At 47.7% G+C, this 14,663-nt stretch overlaps 1 protein-coding gene across 1 annotated transcript; it reads right to left on the bottom strand.

Annotated features, from left to right (window-relative positions):
* Positions 1–24: 24 nt before the first annotated feature.
* LOC125724012 (protein APCDD1-like) lies at positions 25–12,414 on the bottom strand. Its single transcript, XM_049000858.1, has 5 exons — positions 11,832–12,414; positions 6,135–6,318; positions 4,950–5,484; positions 1,083–1,404; positions 25–908 (listed from the first exon to the last, which is right to left on the bottom strand). The coding sequence occupies exons 1-5, from the start codon at positions 11,956–11,958 to the stop codon at positions 463–465; spliced, it is 1,614 nt and encodes a 537-aa protein (XP_048856815.1). The 5' UTR covers positions 11,959–12,414; the 3' UTR covers positions 25–462.
* Between the last annotated feature and the right edge of the window lie 2,249 nt (positions 12,415–14,663).

The raw sequence follows: 14,663 nt of genomic DNA, 5'->3' as shown, positions 1-14,663 counted from the left end.
CCAAGAGAGAAGCGCAGCGACGGGTGTAATTAAACCACTTTAATTTTCTAATTACAGAGTCAAGCTTAGAAACAGATGCTACAGCTGAGGGCTGGGAGCGTTCATCTCTGGTTCTACAGCGAGAGCCGCTGGCTTTAAGTCGGCATGGAGGGACTGTTTCATATGGACACATCCCACTAGTCTCAGCGGCCAGTAGCGGGTTCCTGCCAGTGAGCGTGACACGCTTTTCCCTCTAGACTATGTACAAACCCTTAGCAGGTCTGCTAAAGTGCATTTACTGTGATGCATAAGCGCTGGCCATCATAGGACACATCTCCTTCAGCCTCCTGAAGAGTGAACCGTCCAATACGTTCACGTGCGTCAAGTTAAGCACATCTGAGAATGCAGCCCCCTCCCCTGTGACTCAGTATGATCTTCCTCTCCTTTTCAGCCCAGTGAGGGGCATAGGAATGGGGGTGTGGCTTAGCCCAGGAGCAGGAGAGGGAAAAGGAGGGCGAGTGCAATTTGTACTGTGGCAACCGTGAAGCACTGTAGGCACTTGCTGCTGAGACGCAGGGGCAGGTCAATATCCTCTGCAGCAGTGCTGGGCTTGTGGCCACTGGTGGCACACTGCACCAGAGGCAGCTGGTAGGAGGTGGCCCTCCTGTCGGGCCGGTCCGGGCTAGAGCCGTCGCTGGGCCTCTGGCCGTTGTACAGCAGGTAGCGGCCGCGTGGGTCCTGCTCCAGACGGAAGAGCTCGTACTCGGTGTGGGGCAGCCGGATGCCCAGGGCCACACAGCCACTGGTCGCTGTGACATCCTGTTCCACACCCAACTGCCAGGAGCCCTCCGCCCCACACTCGTTCCCATTGAAGACGTTGAGCAGCGAAGTGGTCGCCTGGTCCATGGGCCTCACTTTCATGTGGTTCACTGTAATGGGGGCGGCACATCGTAGCAGAAATTAACTGAATATTAATAATGTACAGGTAGCACCAGATTTGAGGATAATCAGTGCTTCTATTGCAATTTGCCAGCCATTGCCCCCCCCTCCATGTGCTAATGCTGGGCTCTGGCTGGAGGACCTGAGTCCTCCTGCAATATTACCTTTGAAGACGAACTCGGTGCCACCCATGACCCTGGTGGAGTGCACACCACGGCTGTAGCGCCCCCTAGCGTAGATGCTGAAGGTGGGGTGCTTGCATACAGGGTCAGAGTAGTGGTAGTAGTGGCCCTCCCAGGTGTTGTTGTTGTCATGGAAGATGAAGTGGCGTGTGAGGAAGAGCACCTCAGGCCGGACCTCACAGCGTTGGCTCACCCACTGGCCGTGCAGCGCCACCGCCAGGTCAGCCCGCGGCGGCAGGATGGGAGGCCGCTGCTCATCTGAGCGAGCGATGATGCGGCAGGCGATGCACGTCTGGTCATGGTTCTGGAATGGGGGAGGGAGGTGTCCAGTGGAAATTGTCGACCGGCCATGAGGCTGCCAACATAGTGCCCCCCCGGCCAGTGGGGTATGGAAGCCTTAACAAACAGTACACAACACCCTGCAAAACATTCTCAAATAACTGCATTATGAAGAAGAGTCAAAGCAATAACAAACAGGAATGTCTTCAACGGCGTAAATATCCCTGGGCAGGTTAGGCTACCTGGGTTCTCAGTGTTTATTTGGGTGAGCTCCCCATGTTCAGCAGCACAATGAGAAATTGAAACTCACAATGAAATCAACTGTGATTTCAGAAATTCACTCAATTAATCCATACGTGCCTCAATGTCTTCCCTGTGCAAATTGTGCTTCCGTGTATTTTCTCAGGACAAGAACACCTTTTATAGCCAAACAGATGCAGGAATTCCAAAAGCAGCCCAAGGCAGGTCATCTCTCATTCTCATAATCCAAACTGACAGGCAATTGAGAAAGTCCCTATAGCAATTGGGATTAAGGGCTTTGCTCAGGGCCCCCACAGTGACACCACTCTGCGCAAAACCGGATCTGACTCAGCAGCCTTCTGATCACAGGCACAGCGTTTTAACCCACTGACTCATACCACCCACATCTTCCAGTATTTCTGCAAAAGAAAACACAGGCACCTTACTGGGCAACAATTATGGGTTGTATTTATGCATTCTGTCTGGGATGTAGGGCCAGCTGAGGACTCTGGCCAGTGAGGGGGAAACGGGAAGCCATGTGAGTAAGTACATCTGCCTGGCTGCTTGGAGCCGGTATGATGGTGGGGGATCCTCAGGAGCACTAACTGAAGAGAAACCCTAACCTCTACTGATGTCATGCGAGTAAGTACATATGCCTGGCTGTTTGGAGCCAGTATGGTGCTGGGGGATCCTCAGGAGCACTAACTGAAGAGAAACCCTAACCTCTACTGATGTCATGTGAGTAAGTACATCTGCCTGGCTGTTTGGAGCCAGTATGGTGGTGGGGGATCCTCAGGAGCACTAACTGAAGAGAAACCCTAACCTATACTGATGTCACGTGAGTAAGTACATCTGTCTGGCTGATTGGAGCCTGTATGATGCTGGGGGATCCTCAGGAGCACTAACTGAAGAGAAACCCTAACCTCTACTGATGTCACGTGAGTAATTACATCTGCCTGGCTGCTTGGAGCCGGTATGGTGCTGGGGGATCCTCAGGAGCACTAACTGAAGAGAAACCCTAACCTCTACTGATGTCATGCGAGTAAGTACATATGCCTGGCTGTTTGGAGCCAGTATGGTGCTGGGGGATCCTCAGGAGCACTAACTGAAGAGAAACCCTAACCTCTACTGATGTCATGTGAGTAAGTACATCTGCCTGGCTGTTTGGAGCCAGTATGGTGCTGGGGGATCATCAGGAGCACTAACTGAAGAGAAACCCTAACCTCTACTGATGTCATGTGAGTAAGTACATCTGCCTGGCTGCTTGGAGCCGGTATGATGGTGGGGGATCCTCAGGAGCACTAACTGAAGAGAAACCCTAACCTCTACTGATGTCATATGAGTAAGTACATCTGCCTGGCTGCTTGGAGCCGGTATGATGCTGGGGGATCCTCAGGAGCACTAACTGAAGAGAAACCCTAACCTCTACTGATGTCATGTGAGTAAGTACATCTGCTTGGCTGCTTGGAGCCAGTATGGTGCTGGGGGATCCTCAGGAGCACTAACTGAAGAGAAACCCTAACCTCTACTGATGTCATGTGAGTAAGTACATCTGCCTGGCTGCTTGGAGCCGGTATGATGCTGGGGGATCCTCAGGAGCACTAACTGAAGAGAAACCCTAACCTCTACTGATGTCATGTGAGTAAGTACATCTGCCTGGCTGCTTGGAGTCGGTATGATGGTGGGGGATCCTCAGGAGCACTAACTGAAGAGAAACCCTAACCTCTACTGGTGTCATGTGAGTAAGTACATCTGCCTGGCTGCTTGGAGTCGGTATGATGGTGGGGGATCCTCAGGAGCACTAACTGAAGAGAAACCCTAACCTCTACTGATGTCATATGAGTAAGTACATCTGCCTGGCTGCTTGGAGCCAAGCAGATGTACTGCCTGGCTCGGTATGATGCTGGGGGATCCTCAGGAGCACTAACTGAAGAGATTCTGTACTTGGAACAGGGCAGATACCACAGGAAAAACTCAGCACTACTAATCAGTCAGCATCTGTGATTAGTGGAGCAAATCTTTGTCATGCAAGCCCCGCAGAGTGTAGCTCAAAACAGGAGTAATACTGCCCTCGCCTGGGCTGCCCTGAAACTACATGTGATGAAACTGTAACTGATTATGTTCGTCAGATCGATGGCCTTCTGGCCCTGTCTGGGAGCGAGGCCCTTCAAAGATCTGCCCCCCACTCCACAAACTGTCTGGCTGTCTACCAGGACAAAATGCAGTGGTCTTCTTGTCTTTCCTTTGACGTATAAGTTTTATCAAACGCTTATGGCTGCCAGTGGAGCCCCTGTTTTGGGGAGGGGGATGTTTAATTTTCTGCCGCTGAGCCACAGATGGAGAGGCTTCAGAATTCCGTGCACTTTTATGCGTGGTTCTTGTGGATTTGGCCCAGCTTCAGTCGATCAGCCTCTACCATTGTAATTAGAGATCAGAGATTCTGCATACTGCATCTTTAGTTCAGGGGCAGCCCATTTCAAGGAAATCTCTGCCTTGGACCACTAGGACCACTTAGGCCTTGTATTCCTGCCCCAGCTTCCACAGACTAAGCACCATATCCCTGTCCTAGATTCAGTCACCTGGGCTATGTATCTCTGGCCCAGCTTCAAACAGTCGGGCCCTATATCTCTGCCCTGGCTTTAGATGCCTGGGCCCTGTATCTCTGCCCCAGGTTCACACCACCAGGTTCTGTATCTTTGTCCCAACCATGGACCACCAGGCCCTGTATCACTGTCCCAGCTTTCCATAGCCAAGCCCCATATCAATGAACACATTTTGGATCACTGGGCTCCATATCGCGGCATGGTGGTGCAGTGGTTAGCACTGTTGCCTCACACCTCTGGGACCAGGGTTCGAATCTCCGCCTGGGTCACATGTGTGTGGAGTTTGCATGTTCTCCCCATGTCGTCGTGTGGTTTCCTCCGGGTACTCCGGTTTCCCCCCACAGTCTAAAAACATGCTGAGTCTAATTGGACTTGCTAAATTGCCCGTAGGAATGCATGTGAGAGTGCATGGTGTGTGTGTGTGCCCTGCGATGGGCTGGCCCCCCATCCTGGGTTGTTCCCAGCCTCGTGCCCATTGCTTCCGGGATAGGCTCCGGACCTCCCGCGACCCAGTAGGATAAGCGGTTTGGAAAATGGATGGATGGATGGATGGGCTCCATATCTTTGACACAGCTTCAGAAGGCCAAGCCTTGTATCTATGTAACTTATTTCCAGTTCAGTATCTTTCCTTCATTTTATTGCTTTTTTATTCTAAAGCATTGCATGACAAACAGTTTCACCTGCATGAGACATGCCATATAAATCAGGGGTTATAATCACAACTCACCTTGGCGTTCTGCAGGGCTGTCTGGTAGCTGGAGGGCCTGTAGTACATCCTCTGGCCCGGCTCAGTATGCACGTCGCCCAGGAACAGCTCCTCCACCAGGTGGTCCAGATTGTGATGCAGGTAGTGCTTCTCCACACGCAGTAGTTGCAGCTCATGCATGGCGAAGTTGAGGCCCCTTGAGCAGTCGCAGCCTGACGCCTCATTCCACAGGTCGTAGCTGACGTTGGGCTCCCAAGGCCCCGGGCCTGCCCCTGCCGTACTCTGGCAGTTGTGGCCTAGCCTCTGGCTGAGCTCCTTGGCCACAGCCTCACTGTGACACACCAGCTGGGTGCGGTGGACCTGGTAGTCAGCTTCAGTGCCCCCACGGATGATCCAGGAGGCCTGGCGCAGACGCAACTTCCCCCGGATTACCAGCGTGTAGGTGGGCACGCTGCAGTGGTTGTCCCGGTAGTAGAACTGGTAAGCCTTGAATGTACTGTTATGGTAAAACTGGTAAGACCTAGTGATGAACTCTGGACCGGGCCTCACCTCACAGCTGCAGGACAGAAAGAGACTGTTAAAGAGCGTCTGGGTCAATCTCAGAAGACCGATGTGCTCACTTTATTGGAGGAGGCAGAAGCTCTGCTCGCTGCCGAGTAAAGAGACAGCCCCTCCAGACATTCATGACTGTTCATTTACCCACGCTCAAAAACATATAGGCCGTTTCCCCGATCACATCCTGGCTCAGTGCGAGAACACACATGGCGCTTACGCACGTCGTTCCTCCAGCCCTGATGCGTCACATCGGGAAGCAAAGGATCCATGTGCTCTAAGAAAATAGTGGAAGCATAGCACTATGGACTGCTACTTCAGAACACGGTCACTAAGCAAAAAGAAACAGCATAGCCACGGCACTTCTGGAATAAATATGGTATTTCTTACCACATTTGCATTGTGGCGAGGGACTGTTTGGACAAAGACACGCGGACACGCACTCTCATACCACACTGTTTTGTCTTCCTGCACACACAAGCAATTTCTCTTTGGCTTGTGAGAAGCAGTCTCTCTGTCTATTCCTAAAGTTAGACAGTCAGCATCTCCAGTCTACTATGATTTATCACGTCACTCCCCAAAACCTCCTAAAGAACGTGCTAAACACGCCTAGAAAACCTGCTCCTGTTTATCACAGCGGGTTCAGAGAGGCACCTTGTAGACACCCAGTGGCCCTCGATGTTGGGGGGCATCTGCACAGTGACGCGGGCCCCGTTGTGGAGGTGCTTCAGCATTTGGTGGCACTGGAAGTCCTTCACATGCCAGCCTGTGTTCTTCTCCAGGGACAGAGGACTGGCCCTGCCATCGGGGACCTGCAGAGACGATCCTGCACCACCACCTGCGAGTATGAGGAGTCTCAGCGAGGAAAAGTCACCCGAACCCTAACTTCCAAGCACTTCATTGACTGTGGAAATGTAAGCCTGGAGCACATCAGACATGATTTGCTGAGTGTGCTTTGCTGAGTGCTTCAGTGGCCCTTGGAACACCAATGAATGTCCCGTCTGAAGTCTTCTGCGACAACTGATGGCACATTGATGTGAAATCTAGCCTTTCCAGAGTTATGCAAAATGCATCAATACCTAGAGAGTTTATGAACTTTTTAAATTCCTCATGAAATTCAAATGTCTCGTCTTAAAGTCTCCTGGCTTCTCATCTCTTGACCCCAAGAGCTGCTAATATGGTTGATTCTGTGCTGAGGAGGTTGATTCTGTGGCTGCATATCAAACGTAAGAAGAACCTGGCAGCTGGTCAGGGAGTGTATTTCCTCAGAGACTGTGAGGTAGAAGCTTGGGGGATATGTAATGTGTACTGAAATACAGGACTAATCATGTATTTTTGTAAATCAATATAGCATTCCACAGCCTGATGCACAAATGGGAGAGGAACCCCCCCTACTCTAAAGGGTGTAAAGCACTGGGTATCGGGGGGGGGGGGGGTCTCTTCTAATGAGGCAATATCTGCATGCAGCTCGCCCATATGAAGCAGTGACGGTTCCCCGGTCATGTGCTGCAGTGCACTGAGGGAGAAACACCTGCATCACAGCGATGGTCTCCCCCAGGTGATGGAATTGATACATCAGCTCCTGTGCAGTACTTTCAGATCAGGCCCTGGGAACTGAATGAGCAGGCGGAGATGCAGCTTAGAGCATTTGGTGTTATGTCTCCCGGGTCTTCCAACCCGCATTCAGCATCATAACAGCACCTTTTGATATGTTTACAGTGTAGTTCTGTGCAGGAGGCTCACTAGACAGTCGCCTAGGGTACTACCAGCCCCAGGGGGTGAGAGAAGTGAATTCAAAATTTATTTATTTGGTGCACCAGGCGAGTTGCGTTTGCCTCTCTCAGGTGATTTCGATCAAAGTTATTTTCAATGGCCACATTTTGTTTTCAGTTAGGAAACACGGGAAAAATGAAAAAAGTACAACATAGAAAAGTTTGAAAAGATGAAAAGTTTGAACATTGTCTCCTTGGATTTGTTATGATTTTAGGAAGCTATTTTAGCAATAATTAGCCGTCCGGCCAAATGTTTGACATAAAAGACTAAATACAAAAATGAGATAACATTATAACTTTACAGTCAGTGGCAAAATAATGTGAGAATATTTCTAATGTACCCCAAATAATAAATACACTGATCAATTATAGCATTAAACCACCTGCCTAATATTGTGTTGATTCCCCTCGTGCTGCCAAAACAGCTTTGGCCCGTCAAGGCCTGGACTCCACTAAACCTCTGAAGGAGTCCTCTGGTATCTGGCACCAAGTCCTCAGCAGCAGATCCTTTCAGCCCTGTTAGTTGTCAGGTGGGCACCCATGACCCCATCGCCGGTTCACCGATTGGCCTTCCTTGGACCACTTTTGATAGGTATGGACCACTGCATACTGGTTTCAACCTACACGACCGGCAGTTTTGGAGATGCTCTGACCCATTTGTCTATCCAGTGGGCAGCGGTGGCTTAATGGTTAGGGAAGCACACTTGTAATCGAAAGATTGCAAGGCACCCCTGAAGCACCCTGAGCAAGGTACGGCTCCCCGGGCGCTGCGTTAGCTGCCCCCTGTTATGTCACATTGTCACATGTGGGTTAAATGCAGAGGACACATTTTGTTGTTGTGCACTGTGGTGTGTCAACAATCACAAAAGATCACTAAATTCTAATTCTAGCCATCACAGTTTGACCCTTGTCAAAGTCGCTCAGATCCTTACGTTTGCCAATTTTTCCTGTTTACAACACATTAAATTCAATAAATGACTCTTCTTTTGTCATATATAATGGGATCTGTCAAGGTCTGCACCCGTCTGTCCCAGCCTTTCATGTCTCATGCCTGTTTGGTCAGCAGGTGTCGCTGGTCATCCTGTCCTCCCTGTTATCCAAGTCCTCAGTGTGTTTCCGTAGCTCCCCAGACTGCCGCATGCACCGGTAAATTCCTAAGTTGTGTGTTTGAATTCAGCCACCTCTGTTTTTGTCTTTAGTAGATATTGTTCCCTAGTGTTTCTTTTGTATTAGTTATTTTGTCCTAGGGTTTCCCTGCTTTTTTGTTCCTTTCTGGTTCTGTTTAATTATCCTTCTGTTCTGTTCTTAGTGTTTTATTCTCAGTTAATGTTTTCTAGTTCTTGTTATTTGTTAAGCTCTCTAGTTTCTGTGTTTAATTATTTTTAGTTCCACCTGTTGCCTGTTTTCTTATGTCAGCCCTGGTTGATTGTTTCTCACCTGTCCTGCGTTATCTTGTTAGCCGGCTATATTTAAGTACCTGATCCTGCTCTGTTCCCTGTGGAGTCATTGACTATGTTTTCTTGATACTTTTCTTCTGTGTCCTTCCCTTCCTAGGTCATTTTTTGTTCTGTTAGTTGTATTGTTCCCCTATTTAGTTCTGACCCCTCGTGGTCTTTTTCTTTGTAGTGTTCCCAGGGTTCTCATTATCTGTAAATAAGCCCCTGTGGTTTTGCGGAGCCGTAAGTGGATCATCACCTTCTCGCCTGCACCATGCGCCCCTACCATGACAGGTATCCTTCACAGATGCAATTGTAATGAGATAATCAGTGTTATTGATTTCACCTCACAGTGGTTTTAATGTTATAGCTGAATAGGGTATATAATTCACAACACTAAACAAAACTTAAAGTATGAAGTGCTTACTCTCTGCCTCAAGAAGCACAAGATATCAGCATCTAGTTGGGTTTTGTTTCAGCAGTAAATATCTATGATGAATTTTTCAGATGCACTAGGATAATTTTTAGGGAGTACGAGTGCTACTGTGGAAGAGGATTAGGGTTTGAGTTAGAGTTTGATCTTAAATATTAGGGTTTGAGTTTTCCTCTGCATTCACTTCTGGAGGAATTCATTCATCTTGTTTGCTCCATATAGTATTTTCATGCCATTTTCAGATCTATTATCAATGCTAAGTTATAAGAAAAAACGTGATATTTAAGTATTTTAATAAAAACTGATTTGATTTTGGGCCTGTTAAGCACATGAGGCTTCAGGTCGCAAAATAATGTCTGTTGTCCTTTGCAGTGGTGGCTTAATGGTTAGGGAAGCACACTTGTAATAGAAGGATTGCAGGGTTGAATCCCAGACCAACAAGGCACGACTGAGGTACCCTGAGCAAGGTACCGCCCCCAAGAACTGCTCCCCGGGCGCTGAATTAGCTGCCCCCTGCAACGTCACAACATCGCATATGGGATAAATGCAGAGGACACATTTTGTTGTGTGCTTTGATGTATCAGAAATGACCACTGATCTCTAAATTTGAGGAGTCATGATTATTCAGTAAGCTCAGACGGCTGAGGTAACAATATGTCACTGGCAAAGCCTCCTGTTCTCCAAAAAAAGCCGGCTGCCATGTTTCTGCACCATAACTTTGTAGTTCTTTCTTGTTTATACATCAGAGCCAAAGGTGATCATGACTGGTTAGGTACTTAAGCACCAAATCCTCTGCGTGTCACGTGTGAACAGAGTCCGCACGTTCTCTGATGCCCAGACGGCAGTGATGCATCAGTGGTGCTGTTTGTCTGCATTTCACTAGCGCACACTGACTGACTCAGCTGGGTTCTGCACTGATCCACTGCACACAGTATATTCAGAGTTTTACGGCTGTTTTCTGTTAATTCTGTTTCTTTAGAGTCTGAGTATGAACTGTATGGTCAGGCTCACAAATCTTGCTGCTCTTGTTTACTCTGTAATAAATACTTCACTTAAATTGCAGCAGAAAATGCTGTCTGTCCCCCTGTTCAAAGTCCTGTCCTCTCCATAACAGAGGCCCCAGTCCCAGCGCCCTAACCACCAAAAGCATTTCCAGCTGGCAGCTACCCTTTGGTGAGGTAACAGCTCTGGGACGTTTGACAAATGCTAGCCAGGCAGATCATTACAAACGGGCTCAGCCACAGCTTGTCTGGCCCTGCTGTTCTCTGGCCCCACTTGTCCTTTGAACTGCACTTCCAGGAAGAGTGTCAGCCCCACTCTCATTGGCAGTAGGTCACACTTCTGGAGGAATTTGGCTCATAGTACAAAGACTTCAAAGTGTGATATAGGCAATGAGATTGAAAGATATAGTCAACTTTGTATTGCACGAACAAACTGAGGATTTTTTTTCTAATTTATGTTAACTGTCCATAAACTTAGTTGCCATTTATCTGGAGTACTATTAATTTTATTGCAAATCAAAAATCGACAATATTTATATAACATTATTTCAAGGAGAATAATAAAGACAGACAGACATTATCTTCTAGAAATGTTTAAGGCATGCTAAATATATTCATTTTATACGGTACGACCTATGTTAAAAAAGGATGTTCCAGGTCTGGAGGAATATATATATATATTTATGTATGTATATATGTATATGTATGTATATATATGTGTGTGTGTGTGTATATATATGTGTGTGTGTGTGTGTGTGTGTGTGTATATGTATATATATATTTGTTGTTGTTGATTTAATTTGGTTTATTTTACATTTCATTTGCATGGTTTCTTATAAAAACAGTCATTTTCGCTAACTAAACCACATCGCTTGGTTTAGCATTTAGCAGAGTTTGAAACAGGACACCCCTAATGGTGCAATGTAAGGCCATTTTTAAACTGCTTTGGTTTCCTTTCAAAGACCACCGAGGTTTATTACTATCTAAATTTACGACACACGGTAAACTGGTATGACATTCATTTTTTACCGCTCATAGGACAGGCTGCAATAATAGGCGAGTTAACTGAATGTTACGTTTCTTAAACACACTTTGCAATAAGTGGATTTTAAAATACCCTTTTCTATCTTCCAGTTTATTTGAAGTTGTAGCGAGCAGCGGTAATTTTGACCAGTATTCCTGTTTTTATCGCTTTACATGAAAAAACCTCCCTGGCATCGCTCCATCACATGCGTTCTGTACTGTTCCTTACTGTTATAACCATTATTTCGGAAAACAGACAGCATGTGTCCCTTTCTGTGTATTACTATTATTATTTGTACTAGTAGAAGTAGTGAGATTACTTTTACTTTTAGATGTTATTAAAAATAGACCTAAATAACTCTCGTTTGTTTTAAAACCCAATAATATTTTGGCTACGGCACATTGAGCACTGAAAGTACATTTTCATAAACATGTGTGAATGTATATATTAAAAAAATATGCCGCTGATACAGCCAGCAGAGAGCCGAGGAGGCAAGAAATCACTACATCTTCTGTCCACAACTACTGTGGTATCAGAAAAAAAATCCAGATCTTATTTTTCTACCTTACAAGAAACTTGTAAAGAGCTTTACAAAATGAAATGTGATGTATTTTATGTAACTCAAGGGGTATGCAATACAGTACGCAAAACACTTGGTACAGGAGTTGAAATGAGGTTAACTCACCAGTAATCACAAGTAGCAAAACCACGAATGCGTGCGTCGCCCTCAGGATCGAGAATAACATCCTGTTTTTTCTCAGTTTTGTATTTTCCGCGTTTTTGTTGCTGAAAACGGTGTAACTGCGCACCATTCTAATCTGCGAAACTCCGTCAGCACGGAAAAGAAGGAGACGAGACGGCTGGCGGACACCAGCAGCACTCTAAATGGACTCTTAGTGGCTAAGACTTTATTTTCTGTTCTTTTCTGATTACAATTAGATTATTCCACACTTTTTATATTAGTCATGCCGATTAGCAAAGAAACCACACTTGTCCAAGTGCGACTCGCATTCCATAGGAAAGGCTGAGAAGCCTAGTCTTCGCGTCCCAGATGCAGAAACTGCGCAGTTTTCTTTATTAAGGAGGATCTTAGCTTCCTTTGGCTGCAAAACCTTCGCGTTGACGTGACATTACTTTTACAGTGCAGTCCCGTACACGCGATGCCCTCGCCGCGACTCTGCGCTTCACCGAGCGTTTTGGGCGCTCCGAACGGCTGCGCTGGAGGCTGAGGAGGGGCGTCGGGGGTGTGGGCTCAAAGCCCTCCATCAAACTGATGGAAGAGAGTTCCTGTTATTGAAACCTGAATCTAAACCTTCAACGAGGGATTAGCTTCACATCAAAAGGGGCAGGAAATCGTAGTGCTTGAGCCTCAAATAATATGTTGGTACATCTGGAATCTTCTTCGCAATGTTTCAAGGCTCCACTGAAAATGTGATGGAAATTATTTCTTGCGATATATAATCGCATGTGCGTATAACTGTCTTGTTAGATGTATACGTCTACAAATCAGTGGAATTTGACAGTTAATTGAACAAATTAACTTATACCCAAACTACTGGGTATTGTTGAAAATAACAGACAGAATAATAACCTAACGTTGTGCGTGCAGGGTGTTCTTTAACGAGCTGACACGTAAATGTAAGAAATCAAAGTAAACTGGACCGCAGAGATTTACTGCCAGCTAGTATGAACTCGTACATACAATTATACGCAACATAAGACTAGATAAATGCTTGAGATTAAAACGTTTAGAAATTACAGTGAACAAAGAATTAAACCCCAGGCTTCTCCGGCAGGCTAAGATTAGCATCGGCCCTCTCTTAAAAGTTTGTATTATCGGAACCGATTTATTAATGACTCCGCTGTATAGCAGGTGACATAGCAGGCTCTGTTTTTAAGGCCAGGTGGCTTCTCATAACGCGCTGGCATATACACCTTCATATCAGATTTTAACTTTGTTTTTTTTTTTTAACGTAAGAGGGAGATGCCTTTGCTCAGAGATCAAACAGCTATTTCATTACCGGTTGACCTCAAAGTAACTGCAGCCAGCCGCGTCAGCCCGGGGATTCCCCAGCCCGAGGACACGAGGTTAGCGACGTATCCTGTGCGCCGTTTAGTGTGAGGCTTGTGGGGGGAAACTCGACTGATCTAGTGGACCAGGATCAAAAGATGACGGAATTGGTCTTGGTGCCTTTTTTCCCCCAGATTTCCGTAAATTATTCTTGTGTTTATGTAAGACAATGTCCTTAATTTAAAATAATAGAAATATTTTAAAATATGGCATAAAGTGTTCAGAAGGAATTCATTACTGAAAAATGGCAATTATCCACAAGAATGATCTCCCCTGCTTACCGCTACAGTGAAAGTCTGTCTTAACTTTTAAGTGTGAATGCACTCTCCTCTTCTGCTGTGTTTAACGTCCTTTTCATTTTCCATTCCTGCAGTTTTCCGCTTCATTGTTTTGCTCCTATAGAAAGTGCCACATCAATCAGACGTGGTGCTTGTGCCGGTCTGCTGAGACGAGCGACTGCGTGCCAACGCAGGATGAAACGGTGCCTGTGCCGGTCCGGGGAGACGTGCGACTGCGTGCCTACGCACGATGAAACGGTGCCTGTGCCGGTCTGGGGAGATGTGAGACTGCGTGCCTACACACGATGAAACGGTGCCTGTGCCGGTCTGGGGAGATGTGCGACTGCGTGCCTACACACGATGAAACGGTGCCGGTCTGGGGAGACGTGCGACTGCGTGCCTACGCACGATGAAACGGTGCCTGTGCCAGTCTGGGGAGATGTGCGACTGTGTGCCTACACACGATGAAATGGTGCCTGTGCCGGTCCGCTGAGACGTGCGACTGCGTGCCTACACACTATGAAATGGTGCCTGTGCCGGTCTGGGGAGATGTGCGACTGCGTGCCTACACACGATGAAACGGTGCCTGTGCCGGTCTGGGGAGGCGTGCGACTGCGTGCCTACACACGATGAAACGGTGCCTGTGCCAGTCTGGGGAGATGTGAGACTGCGTGCCTACACACGATGAAACGGTGCCTGTGCCGGTTTGGGGAGACGTGCGACTGCGTGCCTACGCAGGATGAAATGGTGCCTGTGCCGGTTTGGGGAGACGTGCGACTGCGTGCCGACACAGGATGAGACGGTGCCTGTGCCGGTCTTCTGAGACGAGCGACTGCGTGCCTACATAGGATGAGACGGTGCCTGTGCTGGTCTGCTGAGACGAGCGACTGCGTGCCTACATAGGATGAGACGGTGCCTGTGCCGGTCTGCTAAGACGAGCGACTGCGTGCCGACGCAGGATGAGACGGTGCCTGTTCTGGTCTGGGGAGACGAGCGACTGCGTGCCGACGCAGGATGAGATGGTGCCTGTGCCGGTCTGCTGAGACGTGCGACTGCGTGCCGACGCAGGATGAGACGGTGCCTGTGCCGGTCTGGGGAGACGTGCGACTGCGTGCCTACATAGGATGAGACGGTGCCTGTGCTGGTCTGCTGAGACGAGCAACTGCGT

Source organism: Brienomyrus brachyistius, unplaced genomic scaffold, assembly GCF_023856365.1.
Source record: "Brienomyrus brachyistius isolate T26 unplaced genomic scaffold, BBRACH_0.4 scaffold53, whole genome shotgun sequence".
Lineage (NCBI taxonomy): Eukaryota > Metazoa > Chordata > Actinopteri > Osteoglossiformes > Mormyridae > Brienomyrus > Brienomyrus brachyistius.
The sequence above is the reverse complement of the archived record's forward strand: the minus strand, read 5'-3'. Positions and strand labels throughout refer to the sequence as shown.